The sequence below is a fragment of the Coregonus clupeaformis genome, chromosome 30, assembly GCF_020615455.1.
Source record: "Coregonus clupeaformis isolate EN_2021a chromosome 30, ASM2061545v1, whole genome shotgun sequence".
In the NCBI taxonomy this organism is placed as follows: domain Eukaryota; kingdom Metazoa; phylum Chordata; class Actinopteri; order Salmoniformes; family Salmonidae; genus Coregonus; species Coregonus clupeaformis.
In genome coordinates, this window is record NC_059221.1 from 4,704,517 (window position 1) to 4,721,061 (window position 16,545).

Below are 16,545 nucleotides of genomic sequence, written 5' to 3' on the forward strand. Positions count from 1 at the left end.
TTTCAGTAAAACTTTCGACAGCCATGTGAATTATGTGCGAAAAGTTTTGCAGCGTCTCAGAGAGTATGGCATCAAACTCAAGCCAAGTAAGTGTGATCTCTTTAAACCCCAGGTCCGTTATTTGGGCAGAATAGTGTCTGCAGAGGGCAGCAGAGTTGAACCAGCCGATTTTGAAGCAGTAAGAGCATTGAAAGAAATCAGACCAGAGACTGTGGGCCAGCTCAGAAAAATGCTTGGTTTACTCACTTACTACAGACAGTACATCAAAGACTTTTCTAGGAGGGCCAGCTGTCTGTATGACCTCCTGAAAGCAGATTCAGAGAAATTACTTGACCACCCACGGAAAACAAAAACAAAGAAAGTAAGTCATGTGGTGCCCTCAAACAAGCCAATCCTGTGGACTGACCAGCATCAACAGGTACTTGAACAGCTGATTGAGTGTTTGCTTCACCCACCAGTCTTAGGTTTCCACTGATGCGTCACACCAAGGCTTGGGAGCAGTTCTTTATCAAAAGCAAGATGGGAAGCTTAGGGTCATTGCTTATGGCTCTCGAACCTTAACAGCAGCTGAGAAGAACTATCACTACCACTCTGGCAAGCTAGAATTTCTAGCTCTAAAATGGGCAATCACTGATAAGTTCCATGATTATTTGTACTATGCTCCGACCTTCACTGTATACAGCGATAACAACCCGCTCAGCTACATTCTGTCTACTGCAAAAAGGAACACAACCACTTCCAGGTGGGTTGCAGAATTGGCTGATTTCCACTTTACAATAAAGTACAGGCCAGGCAGAGTGAACAGTGATGCAGATGCTTTGTCAAGAATGCCACTGGATGTAGAGTCACTGATGAGAGAATGTTCTGAGGAGCTTCCACCAGACACCATTGCCGCCACGATACAAGCAGTTGAGGTAGAGAAAGAGTCTGTTGTACCTTGGTCACTTTCAGCTGCATCTATGTCAGTATCAGCTGAAGGTGAGACAACCACTGCAACAATCAGCTCGATCCCAAAAAATGGGATAAGAGAAGCACAAGAATCTGATCTGGTCATCCGTCCTGTGCTCGATTTCAAACTGTCTGGTTCCAAACCACCAGTTAAAGAGCAAAAGGAATCCAGTCCAAAGACAAAATGCCTATTCAGAGAATGGGACAAATTGACAATAGACAGTGATGGCATCCTGTACAGAATCACTACTGCCCGCAAGCAGTTAGTTCTACCAGTGCAGTACAAAGGTAAAGTGATGGAAGAGCTGCACAATAACATGGGACACCAAGGTACTGACCGCACTGTATCACTAGTACGTGACCGCTTCTTCTGGCCATATATGCAATCTGACATCGAGCACTATGTGACTAAAACTTGTAGCTGTGTCAAGCAGAAAAAGCCAGGCCATGAAACAAGAGCTCCTCTGACAAACATTGTGACAACACAGCCATTTGAACTGGTATGTATAGATTTCCTCCATCTCGACAGATGCAAAGGGGGATATGAGTACATCCTCGTGATTGTTAATCATTTTACACGTTTCACTCAAGCCTACGCCACCACATCAAAGTCAGGAAAAACTGCTGCAAATCTCATTTTCAATGACTTTGCCCTGAAGTTTGGGTTCCCCTCCCGCATCCACCATGACCAAGGGGGAGAATTTGAAAATCAGTTGTTCCATCAGTTAAAGAAACTCAGTGGCATGGCGGGGTCCAGAACAACACCCTACCACCCGATGGGGAACGGTCAAGTGGAACGTATGAACAGAACATTGTTGCAAATGCTAAAGACACTAACTGAGACACAAAAGTCAAATTGGAAGGAGTCTCTGAACAAACTGGTTTATGCCTATAACTGCACCTGTTGCGAAGTGACTGGCTATTCACCATTTTATCTTCTGTTTGGGAGATCACCCAGGCTTCCAGTTGATATGCTCTTTGGATTGTGCACAGATGCAGGTTCCAGTAACCAGCGAGACTACGTGGAGAACTGGAAACGAGGGATGGAAGAAGCATACGCCATTGCAAATGAAAATGCTCAGAAAGCTGCTGAAAGAAGTAAGAAGTACTATGACACTAAAGTTAGGAGTTCAGTGCTACAGCCTGGCAAGCAAGTTCTGATTAAAAACCTGACACCAAGAGGAGGACCAGGCAAACTCTGTAACTATTGGGAAGATAAAATTCACACAGTAGTGAGACAAATGGGTTCAGACCTGCCGATTTATGAGTTGAGACCAGAAAAGGGTAGGGGACGCTCCAGGGTCCTGCACAGAAACCTGCTCATGTCCTGTGACCACTTACCTTTTGAGACACAACCAGAAAGGTCTAAAGATGACAAAAGTAAGAAAAAAAAGAGACATCAGCCTGCATCACAGCCTCTAGATTCTGATGAAGACAGCGGGGATGAATATGACCTTCATCATGAGCCGCTACAGGTCCCCACATCTCCTACAGTACCTGAGGAGAGGTATGCTGAACCAGCGAGAGAGTCGGAACACAGGCCCCCACCAGTGAAACAGACAGTTGCGGTGCCAGTTCCTGATACGCTAGCAGCACAGCCTCTTGTTGAAAAGCAGCTGGAGGAGACAACAACAGTTAAAGACCTGCCTGCTGAGGAGATGAACTTGCCTGCTGAAAATGTGCCTGATGATCGTCCACTAAGTGCCTTTCCTTCATTAACTGCTGCTGCTGAACCTGAGAAACCAGCCTACCAGCTGTCACAAAGAGAGAGACACCCTCCAAGACGTATCACCTATGATCAGCTTGGTATCCCTTCCTGCTACAGTATCCAGCCACAGCCACAGTTGTTTCCTGTCTACCCTGCACCAGGACTGGTTCCATGGCTGCCATCACTACAGCGATATTACCTACAGCCACCCTACATGTATGGACTTCAGCAAACATGTGGCTACAGAGTTGGCATGTTTGACCATGGACTACTGACTGATTTCACAGACTGTCACAAGAGACAATTTGCAGACTATGCATATAGATAATTAAAACTGATGGACTGTTGACAATAGTATGAGAAAAGACTGCTTATGGACTGTTTATACAGCTGGTCAACAGATATGAACTGTGAATATAACTTGTTGGTTCTATTTGAACTGTGACCTTTGACCTCTGCTCAAGTACTAGCTTACAGAAGAGGATTTTCTAGGTCCAGTGCATATAGACTGTTTAAGAAGACAATGTTGGTAATGTTGGGACAACATTTATTTTGTCGGGGAGAGTGTGACAGGTTAAAGGAAATACTCATAGCCTGTTATACACTAAAAAATATCATTAATTAACTTAAACACATTTAGCATCTCCTGGCTTCCACGCATAGCCTACAAGCCACTGATGCAGACCTTTGGAACATCTACATTTTAAAAAGTCGAATAAATCCATGTAATATAGCCTACACCATCACAATAAATCCATTATTTATTTTAGACAGGTCTAAAGAAACATGATATGAAGAAAATGTAGTCTATTTCAGAAGAACAGAATAGCATACTCTGAGTTGTCCTTATGTTAGGCCCTGATCTGGCTATGCCATATGGCTGTGCGCTACATTAGTTCATTTGCTTAGAATTCCGTGGCATTTTTTTATATTATTTTATAGTATGAAGAATACAATTGATGATAGCTGAATAAAATAGAAAGGCTATTTTCTCCAAACGATTTGAGGGAGTGCGCACATGCGGCTATTCTGTGTTGAGCTGGTATATATGCTTAATTTAGAGTTATTTATTTAACTTTAGTTGTGATACAAATGTTGGGCTATATGTTTTGATTTTGAATACATTCTAAGGCTGCATGATACAACTCTAATGATGATTTGAAAAAAGTCGCATGAAAGGCATGATCACTGCATTGTTTTCTGCGCAGGCTGTACACACTTCATCAGTCTCTCATTCACAATTTGACAAGCACTTGATAACGCCTCAAATTTCCCAGCTGCATCCCCTTTGTGTGGCCGTAATGCCCCCTAAAAAAATCGATGCCTTTTGTAGCCAGTGGCCGTTGTGCCCTTGGGCTGAATGTAATAATTATAATTCCCTTCTCCCGGCTGCGTGCAGAAGCACCTCTCACTCACATGGCTCTCCATCACGTGATCGGGTCTTTCTCACAGACTACAAGTGAAGACAGACACATCGGGGATGCAACTGCGCACGTCCTTATCCAATTCCGAGGCGCATATGGAAGATATTGGAAGAAATGTCCACATTTACTTTTCGTCAGCCAACAAGATGAGGAGGCCTAATGAACAGCAAAAGCACTAGCCTATGTCAATCTACAAAATGTTAACCTATTTTATTCTGTGCGAGAAATAAATATTCCAAAGTATTCATCGCCCTTGGCATTTTTCCTATTTTGTTGCCTTACAACCTGGAATTAAAATGGATTTTTTGGGGGGTTTGTATCATTTGATTTACACAACATGCCTACCCCTTTGAAGATGCAATATATTTTTTATTGTGAAACAAACAAGAACTAAGACAAAAAAACAGAAAACTTGAGCGTGCATAACTATTCACCCCCCCAAAGTCAATACTTTGTAGAGCCACCTTTTGCAGCAATTACAGCTGCAAGTCTCTTGGGGTATGTCGCTATAAGCTTGGCACATCTAGCCACTGGGATTTTTGCCCATTCTTCAAGGCAAAACTGCTCCAGCTCCTTCAAGTTGGATGGGTTCCGCTGGTGTACAGCAATCTTTAAGTCATACCACAGATTCTCAATTGGATTGAGGTCTGGGCTTTGACTAGGCCATTCCAAGACATTTAAATGTTTCCCCTTAAACCACTTGAGTGTTGCTTTAGCAGTATGCTTAGGGTCATTGTCCTGCTGGAAGGTGAACCTCCGTCCCAGTCTCAAATCTCTGGAAGACTGAAACAGGTTTCCCTCAAGAATTTCCCTGTTTTTAGCGCCATCCATCATTCCTTCAATTCTGACCAGTTTCCCAGTCCCTGCCGATGAAAAACATCCCCACAGCATGATGCTGCCACCACCATGCTTCACTGTGGGGATGGTGTTCTCGGGGTGATGAGAGGTGTTGGGTTTGCGCCAGACATAGCGTTTTCCTTGATGGTCAAAAAGCTAAATTTTTGTCTCATCTGACCAGAGTACCTTCTTCCATATATTTGGGGAGTCTCCCACATGCCATTTGGCGAACACCAAACGTGTTTGCTTATTTTTTTCTTTAAGCGATGGCTTTTTTCTGCCCACTCTTCCGTAAAGCCCAGCTATGTGGAGTGTATGACTTAAAGTGGTCCTATGGACAGATACTCCAATCTCCGCTGTGGAGCTTTGCAGCTCCTTCAGGTTTATCTTTGGTGTCTTTGTTGCCTCTCTGATTAATGCCCTCCTTGCCTGGTCCGTGAGTTTTGGTGGGCGGCCCTCTCTTGGCAGGTTTGTTGTGGTGCCATATTCTTTCCATTTTTTAATAATGGATTTAAAGGTGCTCCGTGGGATGTTCAAAGTTTCGGATATTTTTTTATAACCCAACCCTGATCTGTACTTCTCCACAACTTTGTCCCTGACTTGTTTGGAGAGCACCTTGGTCTTCATGGTGCTGCTTGCTTGGTGGTGCCCCTTGCTTAGTGGTGTGGCAGACTCTGGGGCCTTTCAGAACAGGTGTATACAGTGAGGGAAAAAAAGTATTTGATCCCCTGCTGATTTTGTACGTTTGCCCACTGACAAATACATGATCAGTCTATAATTTTAATGGTAGGTTTATTTGAATAGTATTTGACTCCCTCTCAATCAGAAAGATTTCTGGCTCCCAGGGGTCTTTTATACAGGTAACAAGCTGAGATTAGGAGCACACTCTTAAAGGGAGTGCTCCTAATCTCAGCTTGTTACCTGTATAAAAGACACCTGTCCACAGAAGCAATCAATCAGATTCCAAACTCTCCACCAAGACCAAAGAGCTCTTCAAGGATGTCAGGGTCAAGATTGTAGACCTACACAAGGCTGGAATGGGCTACAAGACCATCGCCAAGCAGCTTGGTGAGAAGGTGACAACAGTTGGTGCGATTATTCGCAAATGGAAGAAACACAAAATAACTGTCAATCTCCCTCGGCCTGGGGCTCCATGCCTCGAAACCTTAATGACTTGGAGAAGATCTGCAAAGAGGAGTGGGACAAAATCCCTCCTGAGATGTGTGCAAACCTGGTGGCCAACTACAAGAAACATCTGACCTCTGTGATTGCCAACAAGGATTTTGCCACCAAGTACTAAGTCATGTTTTGCAGAGGGGTCAAATACTTATTTCCCTCATTAAAATGCAAATCAATTTATAACATTTTTGACATGCGTTTTTCTGGATGTTTTTGTTGTTATTCTGTCTCTCACTGTTCAAATAAACCTACCATTAAAATTATAGACTGATCATGTCTTTGTCAGTGGGTAAACGTACAAAATCAGCAGGGGATCAAATACTTTTTTCCCTCACTGTATATACTGAGATCATGTGACAGATCATGTGACACTTAGATTGCACACAGGTGGACTTTATTTAACTAATTATGTGACTTCTGAAGGTAATTGGTTGCACCAGATCTTATTTAGGGGCTTCATAGCAAAGGGGGTGAATACATATGCACGCACCACCTTGCCGTTATTTATTTTTTGGAATTTTTTTGAAACAAGTTATTTTTTTCATTCCACTTCACCAATTTGGACTATTTTGTGTATGTCCATTACATGAAATCCAAATAAAAATCCATTTAAATTACAAGTTGGAAAAACGCCAAGGGGGATGAATACTTTTGCAAGGCACTGTAGTCTGAGACAGTTGTGGGATGCATAGATCCCAAATGAATACAACCACTAACATCAGAAAACCCTGTTTTATGCAATGAGCCTGACGCAACAGATGAGAACGTTTAGCTGAAAATGTTGATAAACTATTAGGCTATTTCTTCAAATTATAAGCACAGCAATGCGCACATGGCAGTAGGCTATAAGCGCGAATGTTCCATTAGCAGGAAAACACTATTCTCAAAAGTAACCACAAATGTGATTATGCATGTAATGCTTTTATTATAAAGGTGCATTTTTACGGTGAAAATGATCTTCCCCAAACTTGAAACCCACGCACTGTATGTATGCCAGTTAGGCTCTACACCCCTTGTAAAGCGGATTAATGTGCTTCATTTTACGAAGTTATTTGGCTACTTTAGTTGTGATACAAACCTTATCAAAACATATAGGCCTATGGGCTAGGCTACATGAGATGTGCGAATACGATTTGAAAAAGTTGCAAAAAAAACGCGCTGTTTCTTGTCTTAAGCTGGGCATCATTCAAAAGTGATAGGCTAATATATCATTCACAGGTGATAGGCTAATATTGTCACCCATTACACTATTCTTGATTTAATCTTGTCTTTACATATACTAAATAATACACGTGTGAAATTTGTTTTGATTTAGAATGGACCATTATCATGCACCTGCCTCGAAACAGGGGCAGCGGAAAAAAATACATGTCATCTATGCACTTAAATAGCGAATGGAGGACGCTTTTCCCGTGGTTCATTTTCATGCCAGCCAGGTAGGCTATACTCCTGTTGTAAAGAGAAGCAATGTGCTTAATATTAGGAAAGTTGAGAAATAAATATAGTAGACCTAGCCTATAGAAAGCTGATGGGATCCTCCTCTTTTTAATAGAGGCCATCACTCTATTTTCTCACGCAATTGCATAGCCTATAGAAATGTTGCGCAACATGAGCTCATGCTCTCATTAAGTGTTTGATTAGATTTTCGATTACATTTGCATTGATGTTAGAGTGATTAGAGGGACAATAGAGTGCTGAGTACCAGGCAGTTAGCAAGTTTGGTAGGCTACTAATGACCATCAGCAGCATCCGAGCTTGGAGAAGCCTAATTACCATTACTAAATGGTCATGTGGAATTTGACTGCCGTCATGACTTGTGACCACTGGTGTGGCGGTAATACGGTCACCGTAACAGCCCTACTGACAACTCATACTAAATTCTTCCGCTGCTACGTACCTTAGTCTGAAACTGCCATCTTTGTCTTTTGTGGTGACCAGGGGCAGGATGGGTGTTGCACAAAATAAAGTCTTCAGCAATAGGATCGTCTCTAACCAATCAGAGTATCAGCCAATGACACATTTTCAAACTGCCGCTTTACCCACGTGTGTTCTGGCTCCGGCCCAACCCATCAGTTTCTGGACCAATCAGACGGCCCCAAATGTGTTCACACTCGGTGAAGTCAGGAAGGTGCTCAGATCCAGACTCATTGCGGAGAAGAAACTAACGTCCGTGAGCATGGCGTAGCGTTGGACGGAGCAAGGAGTCTGGGTAGCCAGGCAAGATTAAGCCTATTCCAGGACTAAAAATATAACAACTTTATTTCCCTCAAAGAGAACTTCAGGGGTATGCTATTTTTCCCAGTGTCAATAGAAGAGCCTTACCTTCACCTCGATCTCTCCTCTCAGCTGGAGCTCGTAGGCACCGTCCTTCATCAGAGCCAGGTATACGGCTGAGCTGGCGTGGATCCTCTGAGCTGACACACACACACACACACACACACACACACATACACACACACACAAACACACACAAAGAAAAGTGGAATGTTTGTACAAAAAGAGAGGAGAGTGTGTGTGTGTGTGCATGCATGCCGTACACCTACGCAAGCTGGTGGACTCCATTCTAGAGGCTGTGTTGACAGTATCTCCAAACAGGCAATATCTGGGCATCTTGTAGCCGACAATACCTGCCACACATGGACCTGGGGCAAGGAGAGCAAATGAAGAGAAAGACAAGCCTGCTACACCATAATTTACTCACTGATATTTACTTTGGTAATAACACCAGGTTATAGACTTACATCAAACTTACCACAGAAATAAGTATGCAAGATATAGTATACAGTGCCTTGCAAAAGTATTCATCCCCCTTGGCGTTTTTCCTATTTTGTTGCATTACAACTTGTAATTTAAATTGATTTTTATTTGGATTTCATGTAATGGACATATACAAAATAGTCCAAATTGGTGAAGTGGAATGAAAAAAATAACTTGTTTCAAAAAATTCAATAAATAACGTAAAAGTGGTGCGTGCATATGTATTCACCCCCTTTGCTATGAAGCCCCTAAATAAGATATGGTGCAACCAATTACCTTCAGAAGTCACATAATTAGTTACATAAAGTCCACCTGTGTGCAATCTAAGTGTCACATGATCTGTCACATGATCTCAATATATATACACCTGTTCTGAAAGGCCCCAGAGTCTGTCACACCACTAAGCAAGGGGCACCACCAAGCAAGCAGCACCATGAAGACCAAGGAGCTCTCCAAACAGGTCAGGGACAAAGTTGTGGAGAAGTACAGATCAGGGTTGGGTTATAAAAAAAATATCCGAAACTTTGAACATCCCACGGAGCACCAGTAAATCCATTATTACAAAATGGAAAGAATATGCCACCACAACAAACCTGCCAAGAGAGGGCCGCCCACCAAAACTCACGGACCAGGCAAGGAGGGCATTAATCAGAGAGGCAACAAAGACACCAAAGATAACCCTGAAGGAGCTGCAAAGCTCCACAGCGGAGATTGGAGTATCTGTCCATAGGACCACTTTAAGCCATACACTCCACAGAGCTGGGCTTTACGGAAGAGTGGGCAGAAAAAAGCCATTGCTTAAAGAAAAAAATAAGCCAACACATTTGGTGGTTGCCAAATGAAATTCTTGAGGGAAACCTGTTTCAGTCTTCCAGAGATTTGAGACTGGGACGGAGGTTCACCTTCCAGCAGGACAATGACCCTAAGCATACTGCTAAAGCAACACTCGAGTGGTTTAAGGGGAAACATTTAAATGTCTTGGAATGGCCTAGTCAAAGCCCAGACCTCAATCCAATTGAGAATCTGTGGTATGACTTAAAGATTGCTGTACACCAGCGGAACCCATCCAACTTGAAGGAGCTGGAGCAGTTTTGCCTTGAAGAATGGGCAAAAATCCCAGTGGCTAGATATGCCAAGCTTATAGCGACATATCCCAAGAGACTTGCAGCTGTAATTGCTGCAAAAGGTGGCTCTACAAAGTATTGACTTTGGGGGGGTGAATAGTTATGCACGCTCAAGTTCTGTTTTTTTGTCTTATTTCTTGTTTCTTTCACAATAAAAAATATATTCGAAGTGGTAGGCATGTTGTGTAAATCAAATGATACAAACCCCCCAAAAATCAATTTTAATTCCAGATTGTAAGGCAACAAAATAGGAGAAATGCCAATGGGGGTGAATACTTTCGCAAGCCACTGTATACATTGAGTGTACAAAACATTAGGAACACCTTCCTAAAATTGAGTTGCACCCCCTTTTGCCCTCAGAACAGCCTCAATTCGTCGGGGCATGGACTCTACAAGGTGTCGAAAGCGTTCCACAGGGATGCTGGCCCATGTTAACTCCAATGCTTCCCACAGTTGTGTCAAGTTGGCTGGATGTCCTTTGGGTGGTGGACCATTGTTGATACACACAGGAAACTGTTGAGCGCGAGAATCCCAGCAGCGTTGCAGTTCTTACACACTCAACCCGGTGCGCCTCGCACCTACTACCATACCCCGTTCAAAGGCACTTAAATATTTTGTCTTGCCCATTCACCCTCTGAATGGCACACATACACAATCCATGTCTCAATTGTCTCAAGACTTAAAAATCCTTCTTTAACCGGTCTCCTCCCCTTCATTTACACTGATTGAAGTAGATTTAACAGGTGACATCAATAAGGGTTCATAGCTTCACATGTCAGGGAAAGAGCAGATGTTCCTAATATTTTGTACACTCAGCGTATATTACCAAACATAAAGTTCCCTCTCAGGAAATGAAAGTTATTTGCATTAAATGAAATATTGCTTGCGTACACATGTCAGAAAACTCAAAGCATCTGCCTGTTAGGTGAGTTTATCAGGTACTTTTACAGCACCTAAAACCCTTATGCGATTTTAACATGGGTAAGAAAGGTGTGTGTGGCGGTGTGTGGTGTGTGCCTGTGTGTGTGCGTAATGTGTGTGTTCTCTCACCTGTGTGTATGCCTGCGCGGAGCTGTAGTCTCGTGTTGGGCATGTGGGGGATTGCCACCTGTCTGACCGCCGCCACCAGGTCCAGCGACATCTTGGCGATCTCATCAGCGTGCTTATCCCCATTCCTTTCAGGCAGCCCACTCACCACCATGTAGGCATCGCCTATCGTCTCCACCTGGGGGAGCAAATACAATGGCTCCACTCATGATAAGCGCATTTCAGATAGGTCGGAAACATCCCAATACTCAAACTTACACACTATTTAGTATGAAGTGATGTATTGGCCATTCATACTACATAATATGCTAGTATGTAGATTGGGACATAGGAAGTCTCCGATTACCCATACTTGTGTTTTCAATAGTATGCACTTTGAGTATACAAAAATATAACGTTTTACAGCTTTAAATGCCAGGATGCCATACTCATTTATGCTTTTTTTCCTAGTATGAATTCGCTGTACACTATTGAGTCGTCTTATCAGACCCACATATGTTTGACAACAGCTGATAATCAGATAAGGGGATGGGCTGTACCAAAATGAAGGAATGGCGGGGAACAACCCTATTGCGAATTAGATGACGTCTTCTCAGTATGGATGAGCGTATTCTGTTGATATTTGTTCCGTTTTTGTTCAAAATAGTAGGTAGTATGGTTAGTACACAGTATTTAGTTTTAGTAAGTAGTAGTATGAAAAATGTATGCACTCACTAACTGTAAGTCGCTCTGGATAAGAGCGTCTGCTAAATGACTAAAATGTAAAATGTAGGCAAGAACGATTTTGGTCCAATCCAATCTCCATGTAGGCTACCCCAGTTCAGTCTTACCTTGTAGACGTCATAGGAGTCGATGCGAGTGTCAAAGCACATGTACAGGTTGTTCAGCATCTCCACGACTTGCAGAGGGGTGCAGGAGGCCGAGATAGTGGTGAAACCAACGATATCAGAAAAGAAAATAGTCACCTGTACAGAAAAACATTTTTAAGATGCCTTTCTTAGCCTCATCATATGTTAAATTGTTAAAGTGCTAGTACAGTCAGTACATTGTATTTATATTCATTTCTCTCTTATTTATGCCCATAGGGGGATCATGGGCACGTGCCCCCTCAGATTTGTCTTGTTTTACATTTTTCAGATGTTAAATTAATTACTATACATTTTTAAGCCGACGTTTTATCATAATTATTTATAAAAAGATCTGTCAGCTGCGGAGGGGGCACATTAACTGGACCAGGCAAAGAGTATCACCCCCTTATTCTCCCTAGTAAGATGGGCAGGATTCACAGGAGGTGTGCTTGTAAATTAATTTGATCAAGCTATGTTGACTATTGATTCCTTCTTGATGAATAAATAAAATGAAAATGTTTTGTTGTTTCTCTGTAATACTAGCCACCTAGCAATTTTATGAAGTTGGATTTAGCTAGCCAGCAATCTACCAACCTAATAACTAGCTACCAAGCCATTTCAGGGTATCAATCAAGTTAGAGCAGCTTGTCTAACTACACTATATATACAAAAGTATGTGGACACCCCTTCAAATTAGTGGATTCGGCTATTTCAGCCACACCCGTTGCTGACAGGTGTATAAAATCGAGCACACAGCCATGCAATCTTCATAGACAAACATTGGCAGTAGAATGGCCTTACTGAAGAGGTCAGTGACTTTCAACGAGGCACCGTCATATGAAGCCACCTTTCCAACAAGTCAGTTTGTCAAATTTCTGTCTTGCTGGAGCTGCCCCGGTCAACTGTAAGTGCTGTTGTTGTGAAGTGGAAACGTCTAGGAGCAACAATGGCTCAGCCACGAAGTGGCAGGCCACACAAGCTCACAGAATGGGACTTCTGCATGCTGAAGTGCTTAAAATTAGCTCACTACTGAGTTACAAACTGCCTCCGGAAGCAATGTCAGCACAATAATTGTTAGTTGGGAGCTTCATGAAATGGGTTTCCATGGCTGAGCAGCCGCACACAAGCCTAAGATCATCATGCTCAATTCCAAGCGTCGGCTTGAGTGGTGTAAAGCTCGCTGCCTTTGGAAACTGTTCTCTGGAGTGATGAATCACGCTTCACCATCTGGCAGTCTGACAGATGAATCTGGGTTTGGCGGATGCCAGGAGAACGCTACCTGCCCGAATGCATAGTGCCAACTGTAAAGTTTGGTGGAGGAGAAATAATGGTCTGGGGCTGTTTTTCATGGTTCGGGCTAAGCCCCTTCCAGTGAAGGGAAATCTTAACGTTACAGCATACAATTACATTCTAGACGATTCTGTGCTTCCAACTTTGTGGCAACAGTTTGGGGAAGGCCCTTTCCTGTTTCAGCATGACAATGCCCCTGTGCACAAAGCGAGGTCCATACAGAAATGGCTTGTTGAGATCGGTGTGGTAGAACTTGACTGGCCTGCATAGAGCCCTGAGCTCAACCCCATCGAACACTTTTGGGATGAATTGGAATGCTGATTGCGAGCCAGGCCTAATCGCCCAATATCAGTGCCCGACCTCACTAATGCTCTTGTAGCTGAATGGAATCAAGTCCCCGCAGCAATGTTCCAACATCTAGTGGAAAGCCTTCCCAGAAGAGTGGAGGCTGTTATAGCAGCAAAGGGGGACCAGCTCTTTTTTAAAGCCCATTATTTTGGCATGAGATGTTCGACGACAGGTGTCCACAGGGTTGTTTTACTTTAGAAATGACTGAAATTGCTTTAATTATTTCGTTATGATACTATATACCAGTGTGGCAGTTGTACTAAACTCCTAAGAAGTTAAAAAGTTCTTAAAGAATCAATGTGCATAATTAATAAAAATGACAATTGAACAGATAAAGAGGTATGCTTAGATAACTTATGCAGAAAAATACAATTTTTTTTTACATAGAATTAGGCATAATGATTTTGGCTCTAGATTTCAGGAAAAAGCTGTTTCAGGTGTTTAAAAATAATCTACATTCTCCGACTTCTGATAACCCCCCTCCATCAACACATACTTCGTACCCCCTCTAAATAATAGGTGCATGACGCCACTGGTTGACGCCATTTAGATTTCAATCTACAGTATTCTACAAGAGAGACAGTGATCCATGGTAAACATGAGAAAACCAATGGTGTGTCATTTGTAAGTGTACTGTACAGTCATATTGTATACTTATAATACTTATAGTGTCTTTGTTTAGCACAATGGTGGTTCCCCAGGAATCTGTCTTATGGCCTTCAACGTTGAGTTTATATGACCTAAGACAGTATGACCTTCCTCGTGTATGCAGATTATACTCTTGTGCTAATATTGTGTTCCATTTTCAGAATGTTCCATTGCTGGAACTCAAAGAAGCCTGTGTAAAAACGGACCACATCCCCTTTGGTAGCTAATAGCCCTGAGCAGAGTGCTTTTGGCCCAGCTGCTTCAAGCACCTCAATGAGCTGGACGCAATTTGCACCTGCGTAACCCGTTTTATCTCCTAATGAATATGGAACACCGTAATTATAGGTAATTACAACAACAATAAGAACAAAGAAACCAAATGCAGGGGTTCATTCAGTGATCTTGCCAAAGTATCGCACCAATACTGTCCCCTATCATTACAAGGCCCTCACACTGCTAAAAGTGTGGAGGTGAAGGGGGTGGGGGGGTGGGGGGGGCATGATAATACACCTTGTGTCAGTGTCACACAGAAAGGGTATTATCTTGCTGATATTTAAGTTGGTTATAGACATTTTAAAACGTTTCTTTAACTTAGAAGTTGTGGTTAGAAGGTGCTATAAGAAAACAGGATTCTTGAGAGGTTATTTGCTCTATTCAAAGAACCATTTTCTCTTCCAAATGGTTCTTTACAATGTTGAGGGGGGTTCACTAATGTTGAGGGTTGTGGCTAATTTTGAATTCCTAACTCTCTAGCATAACCAAAGAGTGATGACCATGGGATATGGAAATGATGACGCAGCAAGAAATAGAATTGATCGACATGATGGAACTGAAGGCCCACATCTGCTCAGATCAATCAAACCCACCTTCTCGTAGCTCTCCGCCTCCACGTGCTTCTGCTGCCTCAGCTGCTTGGCTACGGTCTTGGGCAGCATCTGGTGCAGGAGGTCCTCGGCCAGCTGTCTCTGGCGCTTCAGGTCCTCGGTCCTCTCCTGCAGGCTGCGTGCATAGTTCTGGATCCACTCCGTCATCTGCTTGAAGGACACCAGCACCAACGGATAGATCAGGCAGGCCAATGTCAACAGGGAGATCCGCATGCTGAGCCCTGAGAACATGGCCCTGGATCGGAGCTTCAGAGCTGGCACCGCCCTGGCCAGCAGGCACGCCTGGGTGTCCCTCAGAGCCTGGATGCCAGTCTGAGAGCCTGTGAGGACGCCTGCTGTTCTCACCGTGCCAAACGCTGGGATCTGCCACGGGGCAGACTCAAAGACATATGGGTCAACTTTGAGGCTGTTGGTCAGGTTGAGCTTTAGTTGAATGTTCTCCACCCAGCAGTCCTCTAGCGTTTCTGACAAGAGCTGGGCAAAGGCTAGACGGCTGAGTGCGTGGATCCACTTCTTGTGAAAGTCAGCTTGGTTTCCTATGGAAGGGAGTTCCCTGAACTGGTGGTTGAGTTCCAGGAATGTGACCAACAGTCTCAATGAGAGGACATCTTTCCAGTCTGAAAACTGCTTGACTTGACTAATGTCCTGTTCCACGTCCCCCCAAATGTCCAGGAGTCTGACAATGGTCAAGGAGAACACGGACATGTCACTGTTGTCCTCAACTCCCCATGTTGTGTTCAGAAATTCTGTCAAATCTTCCCAGAGTTTCTGGCAGAACTCCACCAACTCCTCGCTGCATGGGTGACCCTGACTGTTTCTGTGGCCCTCCTTATCAGTGCAAAGTCTAATAATCACTGGTAAAATGCTAGTTGGTAGACACTTTTCTTGGTCTGTCTCGTTACTCCTGTACTTTCTGCATAGACTTCTCCTGTTTTGGAGTTCACCTATGAGTTGGAGAATAGCCGTAGTCCTGCATGAAGTCAGCTCGGCGACAGCGGCCTCTGTGGCGCGCAGCAGGTCCAAGTTGGAGCTGAGGTCGACGGAGACTGAGCCGAGCAGAGCCAGAAACGAGAGCAGACAAGCCGTGAAGATGCGACGAACAGTGCGGTTACTGCCGAGACACAGATAGAGAGAGAAACTGCAAAAAATATAAAAATATACAGAAATAAGGATCTGATTAAATAATACAAATAATACAATTGATTGTCAATATGAAATATTATTAAATTATGACATTATCATTTAAAAACCTTGGAATCAAGGCTGAGTTGCTGTTTATTGGTGAATTAATAGATATGTGTAGGATATAAATGTTTGATTACACTTAGAAAAAAGGTTTCTGGACAGAACCAAAAAGGGTTATATTGCTTGCTTCGTACACTGAGTATACAAAACATTAAGAACATATGCTCTTTCCATGACATAGACTGACCAGGTGAAAGCTATGATCCCTTATTGATGTCACTTGTTAAATCCACTTCAATCAGTGTAGATAAAGTGGAG

General features: G+C 43.1%; 1 protein-coding gene across 1 annotated transcript in view; it reads right to left on the reverse strand.

The window, feature by feature from the left end:
- LOC121546769 (receptor-type guanylate cyclase gcy-28-like) overlaps positions 1 to 16,166 on the reverse strand; it is a 34,369-nt gene extending 18,203 nt beyond the window's left edge. The window contains exons 1-5 of the mRNA XM_041858009.2: positions 15,025 to 16,166; positions 11,855 to 11,989; positions 11,028 to 11,202; positions 8,640 to 8,738; positions 8,419 to 8,510 (exon numbers count right to left, since the gene is read on the reverse strand). Of these exons, the coding sequence (XP_041713943.2) occupies positions 8,419 to 8,510; positions 8,640 to 8,738; positions 11,028 to 11,202; positions 11,855 to 11,989; positions 15,025 to 15,747 (1,224 nt within the window). The 5' untranslated portion in view covers positions 15,748 to 16,166. The remainder of the gene's footprint in view (positions 1 to 8,418; positions 8,511 to 8,639; positions 8,739 to 11,027; positions 11,203 to 11,854; positions 11,990 to 15,024) is intronic.
- Between the last annotated feature and the right edge of the window lie 379 nt (positions 16,167 to 16,545).